At 34.3% G+C, this 12,271-nt stretch overlaps 1 protein-coding gene across 11 annotated transcripts in view; it reads left to right on the top strand.

Moving 5' to 3' along the window:
- The window catches only part of NBEA (neurobeachin), a 696,015-nt gene that overhangs the window by 374,611 nt on the left and 309,133 nt on the right, over window positions 1-12,271 (top strand). For all 11 annotated transcript variants that reach the window (XM_032403205.1, XM_032403204.1, XM_032403196.1 and 8 more), the window contains one exon: window positions 11,983-12,091. In XM_032403205.1, coding sequence (XP_032259096.1) covers window positions 11,983-12,091 — 109 coding nt within the window. The remainder of the gene's footprint in view (window positions 1-11,982; window positions 12,092-12,271) is intronic.

Here is a 12,271-nt window from a genome sequence, read left to right as displayed (position 1 = left end):
CAGAGTTGGTTTAATATTCAAAAATATCTATCAATGTAATACACCATATCAACAGATATTTTGATATTTTAATGTATGATATTTTAATAGACATAAGAAAAACAGTTGAAAAATTCAACATATATTCATAATAAAACTCTCAGTAAACTAGAAATTAAACTCAGTGTAATAAATGCTATCTACAAAAAACATAACAGCTAACATCCTACTTAATGGTGAAAGACTGAATGCTTTCCCACTAGATCAAAACAAGGGAAGGATGTTCTCACCCACTATTTGTATTCAGTATTGGGCTGGAGGTCATAGCCAGTTCAATAAGGCCAGTAGAAAATTCTAAGGTGGCTGAGAAAAGGTACTATAATAAGTGAATTTAGCAAAGTCACATGATATGAGGTCAGTATTCAAAAATAAATTATAATAACGTGTTTATATGTGAAATATTGGAAACTTAAATAAAGCAAAACCATTATAATAGTGTCAAAAACAAGAACTACTTAGGGTTGTACTTAATAAAATTTGTGAAAGACCTATATGATAAAAACTAAAAAATATTTTTGTAAAAAAATTAAAAATAAAGAAATGCAGTAATATGTATTCATGGATCAGAGGACCTAACATGGTTAAGATGGTAGTTCTCCCCAAACTGGTCTATAGACTCAAACCTAATCAAAATTCCAGCCGGCGATTTTGGTTTTCTTGGTAGAAATTAACAAGCTGAATTTTAAATTTCTGTGACAATACAAAGGACCTAAGATAGCCAAAACAAATAAAAAATGAACAGAGTTGGAGGATTAGTATAAAGATAGGTAGATCAATGGAAGTGAAGAAAGAAGATCTTACAACTCAACAATAAAAAGACAAACTACCCAATATAAATCGGGCAAATGATTTGAACAGACACAGTAACAAAGAAGATATACAGATGGCCAATCAGCACATGAAACCATGCTCCACATCATTATTCATTTGAAAAATTCAATTTTAAACACAGTGAGATGGCATTATGCACATACTGCAATTGATATAATTCAATAGCTTGGCAATACTAAGCATTGATGAGAATGTGGAGCCACTGGTTGTACCTTGCTGGTGGGAGTGTAAAATGGTACATCCACTTGAAAAACAGTCTGTCCGTATCTTACAAGGTTAAACATACACTTAACCATTTGACCCAATAATTCTAAGCTTAGATATCTTCCCAAAAGAAATGAAAATATTAGTCCACATTAAGACCTGTATGTGAATGTTCATAGCAGCTTTATTTATAATAGCCAAAAACTAGAAATAACCCAAGTGTCCGTCACCAGGTAAGTGGATAAACTAACTATGATATAGCATTATATGGCATACTACTCAGCAATAAAAGGTATGAGCCACTGATATGCACAACATATATGGAATTTAAAAGTATTTTGTGAAGCTTAAGAAAGCAGACAGCAAAAATATGCTATGTGATTCCATTTATGTGATATTATGGAAAAGACAAAATTAGAGGGACAGAAAACAGTTCAGTTCTTGCTGTGGATGGCAGGACAAGAGCACAAGGGAACATTTTTGCATGATGGAAATGTTCTTGGTTGTAGTGGTGGCTACCTAAAATATGCATTTGTCAAAACTCATGGAAATGTGCATTTAAAAAGAGTTAATTTTATTATATGTAAATTAGATCTCAATAAACCTGACTTAAAAAAAAAAAAAAAACTACAGTAGTACTTCATTGCTTGCGAAGTTCTGTAATATGACCTGCAAGGCCTTTGCTTAACTGGCCTTCCTTACCTCCCCACACTGATCCAGGCTCCCTCCATTCACTCCTAAAGCACCTCTATGTCACCCTCATATTTCATTGTCCTTTACTACTACAAAGAAGGCCCTCAATAAATTACTGTTGAATGAATGAATGCCTAACTCTGTCTCACTCTCTGGAATGCCCTGTGAGAAGCCAACCAAACTGATTGTTTCCCAAACAAGTCAAACACAACCGCCTTTTTGTGTGACTTTGGTCAAGTTACACAAACAAGTTATGCTTAATCTCTCTAAGCCTTAGTTTCTTCCTGAGTGTAATGAGCTACTTACGCTTATCTAATAAGATATCAAATGAGGTAAAAATCCTATGAAATGGTACCTATAATGCACCTAGCCTGCTAAGTTATCGATTCTCAATGTTCCTGACACATAATAGGCACTCAAGAAATGATCATTTGGTTTTATTATTATTTATTTAAGTGGCATGTGAGCTGGGTTTTGAAGACTATGGACAGAGAAGGTTGAGGACTCTAGAGTACCTTACACATCCCATCAAGAGCACTGATGGGTTTTTGTGTGTTCTTAGTATGGTAGTATATCACTACTCCCTTATTGGTTTATTAATCACATTTTATGCAGAACACGAATACAGACACGAGTGGTAGCATAGGGTGGCAATAATGACCTGTTCAGAGGCTTCCTAGTGTATTGTGCTACTTAGCAGTCAAAACAGTAAATAAAAGTCATATGTTACTTGTTTTCTCCCTTCTTTTCTAAAAGAAATGTATTTTAGATTGCATTATTCTCTAGTTCTTAGAATTCATACTGGTAGATTCAGCAATAAGAAATTGTATTTTTAATCAAGGGAAAAGCTCTTATTGGGGCTTGCAGTCATAATATTTGTGATACTTTTGCAACCCTTTTCTTTTGGAAAAGGAACCATGTCATTGAGGGAGCACAGAACTTGGGAAATTAACTAAAGAGACTCTCCTGAAGTACACAACTCTTCCTGGCCTCATTGTTATTATATTGTGGCTAATGGTGCTCTTATGCTCATTTGCCTCCAAATTTTTCCCCCAAATTTTCTTTATACACCATCAATCCATGTTTCTGTACTCCTGTTATTAGAAGTTAAATAGAATAAAATGGCGTGAAGCAAGCCTTCTTTTCTTTAGTGACTGCCACATCTCTGATCTTGAGCTGGTATTTCTCAATTCACCAAGTCCTATTCCATCGCTTTTCAGACTTGTATTCCTGTTAGCATTGACTGTCCTTCTCTTGGACATTACAACTTTGAGCTGTTTACTTGGAATCCTAAAATTTAAGCTAGAAGCTTGATTATTTGGCCCAGGGTTAACCCTAATAGGAGAGAGTCTTCTGATCAGTATTTTTGAAACTGTTTTCTTGACCATTAATAATGCATGAAATCAATTTAATGGGTTGCTATGAGCATTTTCAAAAATAAGAAATAGTAAATAATAGTAAAAATAGAAATAGTAAATAATAGAAAAAATAATTATCTGTTCAGGTAAATATTATTTGCTGGAGTGTTTATTGTGTGGATATATAGGGTTATGATATGAAGTGTATTTCTCATATTTTACTTTGAGACACAGTTTAAAAGCCACTGTTCTAAGCTGATTTGACAGTTTATGTGTCTTAAAACAACCTTAACATATCCTATTCTAATAGCAATGTTTTCTAAATCCATATTAAACTATAAGATGAGTAAGTTATACAAATCCTCCATACTGATATTAGCTTGTTGAGACTGGTTTTACATAGAAGAGTAAATAGCTAAGCAACCCATCACTGAAGAGATTGGAAAGAAGAAAAATAGATTTGATATAAATTGACCTTTCTGGCCTGTGAACAAATCAAAAGTAACTCCCTTTGTATGTGTACCATAAAAGTTGACTTACTTAATCTAGTGACCAAAATAGTATTAGAATACCTGGGGACTCATCTTAAGAAGTGACCCTAACCTACAATGTTAAATACATGTATGCTTTTTGTAATCCTTCTAATGATGTTATTTCTGAGCTAGTTAACTTGGGGATCGATTTTGGAATTGTGCAACTAAATGAAGTTAACTAAGCAGCGCCATGCGCCCCACATAAATAGAGAGAGAGAAATGAATCTTCCTAAGAAATCAAATCCAGACTTTCCCATCATTCACACTGCATGAACTCAGTGGTCCTCAAATGTCAATGTGCATTAGTATCAAAAGGATGTTTAGGAAACATGTAGATGCTTGGGTCTCACCTCAGACCTATGCAGTCAGAATCTCTGGATGGGAGTTATATCACCATTTTTAATATGTTCTGCAAATGATCAGGATCTTTAAAGTACACCAAAATTTGAGGACTATGAGAACTATTACACTTCATTCATTTATCTTAGGAGTCATGTAAAATTATCACCATCTTTACCCATAACTGGAAACATAAATATAATCATAAGCTAAGTGATTTTTTTCTATGCTTCACTAAGTATAATAGCTGTTTAGGTTCATAGTAGATTATAATATAAATTTCTGCTTCTTTGTATTTGAAGTGATAATACTTATTTGAAGCCGCAAATAGGTGATAAGAAAATGAAATGCCTACTGGTGGATCCTTGTTTTCATCCAACATAATTACTTAATTCCCAGAGCTTTTTCATAACAGTTAATTACATGGGGGCGGGGTAGGTTTTCAACCAATGCTAATTCCCTCTTCTCACCTCACTTTCTGTCTTTAATGCCTCCTCTTCCATATCAAGTCCGTAGACCTCAATCTCAAGCTCCAAAATTATCCTTTAGGTTTTATCTTCCTTCTCTCTACTTTTCCCAGATCAAAACTCCAGTTCTCCAGTGAATCTGAGACAAGTGTATGTCTGATTATATTTTTATAGAATAGGTTTTCATATAATAAGTTGATCCAAAAGCATGAATAATTCGTATTTTATTCTCTGGGAAAGGTTTGGTGTTTTAAGACAATAACTTAATACTGTATGTAATTTTTTTTCCTAACAGCCATATATAGAGAGAGATTTTCAACTCTCTAGTGTCTGTTTTTCCACTTTTCTTTCCTTTGCACCAAAGAAAGACTCAGGATAGCCCATTACAGAGACCCCCTACTGTGTCCCAGTTTTCTAATCTTTGTATTTTACCAGTCGTATAATTGAGTAAATTGGGTCTTGCCTAAAAAAATATAAAGTTTGATTAGTAGTACAGCTCATAACTAATATGCTGACTTAAAAATCTAGGTTTGAATATGCAGAATCACTTTGAAAGTCCCACCACAGCCTGATGTGGGGGTTCATAGACAAATGTCAAGATATGCCATTGTTTTTCCTTCTTAATCAATGTAGAAGAACCAATGTATCAAAGTGTACCTTTCAGAAAAGTGAACTACTATTTGGTGAGCCGGGGGGGTGGGGAGGGGTACCTAGTACATGTCAAACACTTTACAAGTATTCTCTCGCTTGCGCTCATAACCGTATGAGTTGTCCCTCCTTAAAGGAAATGTACTTTTGGGGAATGTAGGAAAATTAGAGACTTCTCAGGAACAACATGGTATTTATTTTGCTATTTTCATAAGGTGAAGACTTGTTGGCAGTAAAATATTTCAAGAACCAGTAGAGCCCAAAGCTTGTAAACATTTTCTAAAATAATTTTTTTAAATTTTAAATTAAAAAATTAAAAGTTTTTCCAGATTTTTAAATAGTCTATTTTTTTTTTTATTTTTTTAAAGATTTTATTTATTTGACAGAGAGAGACACAGTGAGAGAGGGAACACAAGCAGGGGGAGTGGGAGAGGGAGAAGCAGACTTCCCGCAGAGCAGGGAGCCCGATGTGGGGCTCGATCCCAGGACCCTGGGATCATGACCTGAGCCGAAGGCAGATGCTTAACGACTGAGCCACCCAGGCGCCCAATAGTCTATTTTTTTTAAAGATTTTATTTATTTATTTGACAGAGAGAGCATAAGCAGGGGGAGTGGGAGAGGGAGAAGCAGGCCTGACTCAGAGCTCCATCCCAGGACCCCCGGGATCATGACCTGAGCTGAAGAGACTGAGCCACCCAGGTGTCCTTAAATAGTCTATTAAAGGACTACCACACAGGAAACAATTAAGCGTCTCTGACCCAACCAGACTCTACCTTGCAGTGTCACCAGAATCTCTATGCCAGATTTTGGGGCCAAAGGGAATTCTGCTCCTATGCTGTGTGGCCACTTAACTTCCAATCAGAGTCTGTCTTCTTGGCTAAATAAATCAGGATCTAAAAATCTAATCTTACAGTTTGGGCATACACTCTTTTCCCCAGTTTATAAGCTATCTGAAATAGTACACCCTCATTTTCCAATCAGGAAACTGAAACTCAGACACAAGGAAAATTGTTTGCCCAATTCATAATACTGATAAAAGGCAGAACCTAAATATAAACTAGATTTGCTTTTGTCCCCTCATTCATCGTAGATAATGGAAGACTAATTTTTCTGACCTCTCATATTGCTTTTTCTATTGATTTTTTCTTTCATCAAATTACAGAGGTTATATTTAAAATTCAGCATCTGTTAATCTCAAGTCAAAGACCAGCAATTAAATTATAACATACTGCATAAAATTGGATTCTTCCTAGAATATCAGAATTTGCCCTACTGATATATATTCCATTTGGAATAGAATACTTTGCTTTGTCTCTTGACTTTTTTCCTATATCCATGACATCTCTGTCTGTTTTAGAATAGGAACAAATAGGATTGAACAAATTGGGATTTTTTTTTCTATTTCCTTTGGAAAATAGGCTCACATTAGAAGATGAAGACCACTTGAGAGTGCCTGGGTGGCTCAGTTGGTTAAGCATCCAACTCTTGATTTTGGCTTAGGATGTGATCTCAAAGTTGTAAGATGGAGCCCCGCGTTGGGCTCTGTGTTGGGCATGGATCCTACTTAATAATCTCTTTCTCCCTCTCCCTCTGCCTCTACCCCCACCTCTCTTTTTCTAAAAAAAAAAAAAAGAGATGAAGATGAACATTTCATTCATTTCCTGTATTATATAGATACTATGAGGAAGAAAATGTTCTGTAATAGATATTCCTAGGGTTATCCGGTATTTTTTATTTACCTCATTTTTTGTGTGCTAAATGTACTATAGAATTTCCTGGTGCTAAGAAATTACCTTAACGTTAAAATTCTATTTCTTCTTTGCCCCTCCTTCTCACATAACACATTCATGTATTCATTCAGTCATTCATCCATTTAGCCATATATTATTTGTGAGTCCATATTTCATATCAGGTACCTTGCAAATCATAAAGACCAGAACAGAAATCACTGAAACAGAAAAATAAGATACAATAGAACAGATGAACAAATACAAAGATTTTTTCTTTAATAATAATACAGGCAAACTATCCCAAGATTGATTAAGAACAAAACAGAAAAATAAACATCAGAAATAAAAAGGAAACGTAATTATAGATAAAACAAATTTAGAAAAGATAATGAGAGTGCTATCAAAATGTTTTACCATTAAAAATAAAAATTTTAATGAAATGGGAAAATTCCTAAAAAATATATAATTTCCAAAGATTGAATAACAAGTAAAAAAACCCTAAAGTTCTAAGTATGAAGGAAATTTAATCAGTAAAAATTCTTCCTACAGTAATAGTTTACAGGTATATTCTACCAAATGTTCAAATAAAGCACCATTCCAACCATAGACCAACTGCTAGAGAACACAAAGAGAGGGAATGCTCTCAACTCATTCTTGAGGCCTGTTCAATCCTGACTACAAAAGTGAACAAGATGTGTGGGAGAAAGGAAAACCACAAGCCAGTCTCCATTATGAATGTAGATGTGTGAATCCTTATTAAAATATTAACAGAACCTAGTCCAGCTATGTATAAAGATATACTATGTCTGTGGGAGTGGAGAACTAGGGGAGGGAGGTGGGGGAAAGTTAACCCAGGAATGCCAAAGTTGTTCATCATTTTAAAATTCCTAAAAATGTCTTTCATTTATCATATTAAATCCTTACTATCCTCCCAGTAGGTTCAGATGCATCAAATAAAATTCAACATTCATGATTTTTTAAAAAATATTCTTAGCAAACTAGAAACAGAGAAGGATTTTCTTAATCTGAAAAGAATGCAGAAAACGTGCCACTTTATTTCTAAAATTTATAAACAAGTTAATCTGGACAACATATTTTGGCATATACATATATTAAATAAAACAATGAAGAGGCAAGAGAATGATAAACACAAAGTGCAGCAGAGTGGTTAATAAATGTGTGTGTGTTTATGTGTTAAATATATATCCAAATGAATATAAACATACATTCAAATAAATACAGTATTTTTTTAAATAAAGAAAAAAATTAATTGAATAAAGTTAGGACACTGAAGATATTTCTGTGGACTCTCAAAACATGAGTAAAAGAAATTGGCTGTAAAAAAGAAATAGAAACTTCATCTTCAATGAAATTTGGTTTTGTGAGCTTTCCTCAACAGTCCAGATGTAAGACAGAAGAGGGAGACCAATGTCTTAATCTAGGGTTACATATTTCCTGAGCAATTGCGGCAGATAGATAGGAATTGAGTGAAGGTGCCAGCAAGAAAGTAGTTACAACATGGAACTGTGGGATGGCAAGTTTGGTGGGAAAAGAAGTGAATCTGAGCAGTGGAAGAAGGATTAAGAGAACATAGAGGGATTAAACAATTGCAAGTTAGAAGAATCAAGAGCTTGTTTTTGCCTGAGTCCAGGGGAGGGACAAATGAAGGCAAGAGAGAACAGTAAGTGTAAGGAGGTTGCAACCAGAAAGTAGATTGTTGGGGGTTAAAGATTTAGGAAGTGAAGCCAATTAGGGCTGGTAGAGTGATTTCCTGAAGTGAGGTAGAATTGAAGTTTCTAAAGGAATCATAGATTGAGGTATTTTTAGATCCCCTTAAAAAGGGACAGGGAATTGTGAGCTACTCTGGGGAATGGTTTTCCATGTGGATAATGAAGTTACCCAGAATGATTCTAAGAGTCAACTAAGATTCTTTTTCTCTATGGAAGTAAAGTAACCTACGTTAGTTGATGTGTAGCTCATAAGTATGTTAGTTGATATAGAACTCATAAGTGTCAGAGCTAGGAGGATGGACTTTCAGGTAATTAATATAATTTCTCTGGTGTTTATGAGGCAAGAGTCTTCCCCACCCTCTCCCCTCCTTTGCCACTGTGCCTCTTTGCTATGCCAATCCACTGTTTTGCTCCTGGGAGTCATACCTATTAGCCAGCCAGACCTAGAGCCTCTCCCTTCCTGCTGTGTTCTGTTAATCTATTTAAGTTTTGTAATCCACATTAATTTGCACATATTAGATTTCCTCCTGGCTTTCTTCAGCTTTCATGCACTAGACAAAGCCATTGAACAGAATATTCCAGTATTTCACATCTCTTTTCTCTTTTGAAGCCAGCCTAGCAAATATAGACCAATGATTTCAACAAAACTTAATATTCAGAGTTTAAGTTACAGTCTTTGACTTTTTTTATTTTTCTACATCCCTCAGTGAATTGAAGATTATCTGTATGATCGTTTACCCTCCAACATTATAGAGAAGTCTGAGCCTTTTTTCACAAGTATTGTGGCTTCTAACAGATTCCCCTAACCTTTTCGTTCTTTGAATAATTTATATTATCATTAACTTTTGTGCTAAAAATTAGAAAATATTTCCATTGGAATATGCCTATGTTCCTCTTAAGTATAATTGGAGAGATTATTGCTGCATGTTTTCAGGTGATATTTCCACTTACCCTGCTGTTATGCAAGATTTTAGTTGTGTCATACTGCCAGGAAGTCCCTGCTGGTCTGAGAATGACAGCCATTATTTAACTTAAATCTCATCAGGGAGCAATGATGTCAGACCACACATGAACTTTGGGCGAAAAGATTTCTACTGAGAACTATGTTGAATTCAGTATCTACATTACTGCCTTGAAATAGAGAGACCATTCACTAGCTGTTTTTTGTAGAAGATGCCATACAGATATTACACATAATTTGGTGAAAAGATATTAAAACTTAGTGCTATGTAATTCAACCTTAATACATTACAGTGAAGAAATAAATTCAATACAGTCAGACTCACTTCAAAGACATGTTATATAGCTTTTACAAATTATATTAAGCAATAATATAGAAATATCAGGATACCCAGTAATATTTTTTTGTTTGCTTATACATAGTTATCAGTGAAGAAGACAAGTTTGCTATAGGTAGAGAATGTAGTGAACAATATAGGAAGAATTACTTTGAGTTGCTATTTAGTATATACAAAAGTTAAAATGAGGTTCAATCTTTTCCCATTCTGATTGAAATTTATAACAACTTGAGCAAGAAAAAAATGATAATTCATTTCATTAATGAGCAGTAGAAATAAAGAATAGCAATCTTGAAAATAGCACTCTTGTTAAAAATCTAAGTAGAGAAAAACTGGACCATGAATGGAGATGAGTGTTTGAACTGAGTCTTAAAATGATATAAGTAAAAGAACAGACATTATTTTGTAAGTTTGCCCTTTAAGAAAAACCCAAAAAGACTTAGAGTTAACTTCAAATATCCTTTGATTATTTTTAACACGGTAATTGCTTATTGCAAAAGAAAACATTTTAGAAGATGTGAAAAGGCCCAGTCACTGTTTATAATTGACAAAATGACAAGAATTAATGTTAGAATTGCCCACAGTGGAGGAGAGCAGTAGTTAACATGAAAGGTTTTACTTCAAAAAATATTGTTGGCTAATGAAGATGCAATGCAAAATATAAAATTATGAGAATTTTTTTTAAATTGCGATCTGAGGCAAAGAACTTAATTTTTCTGAGCCTTGGTTTCTTATGTTTAAAAATGAAAATAATATATATCTCTGAGGTTTCTTGTGAGAATTAAATATTATGTGTAAACTACCTATTTTATTACCTATCTCTCAATAAGTGGTTTGGTGACAGTTGTCGATTTCTTCTCCTCCTCCTTCTCTTCCTTGATCATCGTCATCCTGATCACCATCATCATCATCATCATGTGGTTTAAACCAAGACCCATTTTTAAATCTCTCATTATTCTCATTGACTGGGCTCAGCTAAGCAGTTCCTTTGCTCCCTGTGAAGTTGTCTGGCATTTCAGTCACCTGGGAGGCTGGCTCTGGGCTGGGAACTCATCTAGGCCTGGATCCTGAGGTCCTCTATTCTCCTCCTCGGGCTGTCTACATAATGTGAGCTTTTCTCAGTATTGCAGCAGATTCTAGAAGACAGAGTTCCAAGAAAGAAGGGCAAAAGGTACAAGGCATCTTATGCCCTGGCCTCAGAAGTCACAAAACATCACTTCTGCTATATTCTGTTGGTCACAGGAAGTCACAGGTGGATCTAAGAGGAGCAGAAAATGACTCCTCTTTTTGATGGAGCAATAACAACATCACACTGCGAAAGAGCATGTGGGATGGAGATACTGTTGCAGCCATCTTTGAATAACCTCTGCCCTATGCTATAAAAGAAGTATGAAGAAGCTCCCTGTGTATACATAAGAAAAGGTCTTCAAGATATATTGCTAAGTGAGAAAAGCTAGGTACAGAAAATAATACTATATTATAGTATAATATACTATAATAGTGTAAGGATATGGGGGAAAACATATTTGTATTTTCTTATGTATTTTTAAAAGTCTCTGAAAACATGCAAGAAACTAATACAACAGGTGCCTGATGAGGTTGGAAATCAGGTGGTGAGGTGATAAAGTGAGGCTTTTCACTGGATGTCTTACACTTTTTAAAAACAATTTGAATATTCAGATAACTTCTATTGTTTAAAAATTCAGTTTATAGGTTTCCTAATACATGGCCATCTAGCGTTTGTGTGAAAATTTACTTCCAAGATAGTGAATTCTGTTGTTTTCACCATTTACTCCAAAGGTGATGAATTCTGTTGTTTTAACCATTTAAAACACTGTCAAAAAGACTTGATTTTTTTTGCCTTAACTAACTTTATCAAATTAACTGAATCATTCATTGACAAGACACACAGTACTTAACAGAGGCATTGTTGTAACAGTTTTATGGTATATTTCTGTATTTCAAATGTCTGAATTATAATTTCATCTATCTTAATTTCATAATGTAACTTTATCCATAATTAATATTTCAAATACTGAAATTTGATTATTTAAAAGTAGTATTAACTGAAGTTATTAAGAATAATAATTTCAAAGGTATCTTCCTTTTTAGATTACTATGCCATGCTATGAAGGACCATATAGTTCGTGTTGCAAATGAAGCTGAGTTTATTTTGAACAGACAGAGGGCTGAGGATGTACATAAACATGCAGAGTTTGAGGTAAGGTTTTGGTGGCAGATTAAATTCTGCTTCTCTGTTATAAGTCAGCTATCACTGATGATAACCTTACATAAGAAGGTTTTTTTAAAAAGGAAAATTTCATTCAAGTCATTTCAGTTCTTTTTTTTTTTTTTTAAAGCTTTAGTAAATGCCAAACACAGAGCACTAATTTTTACCTCA

This window comes from Phoca vitulina, unplaced genomic scaffold (genome assembly GCF_004348235.1).
Source record: "Phoca vitulina isolate PV1807 unplaced genomic scaffold, GSC_HSeal_1.0 scaffold5, whole genome shotgun sequence".
Classification (NCBI taxonomy): domain Eukaryota; kingdom Metazoa; phylum Chordata; class Mammalia; order Carnivora; family Phocidae; genus Phoca; species Phoca vitulina.
The sequence above is the reverse complement of the archived record's forward strand: the minus strand, read 5'-3'. Positions and strand labels throughout refer to the sequence as shown.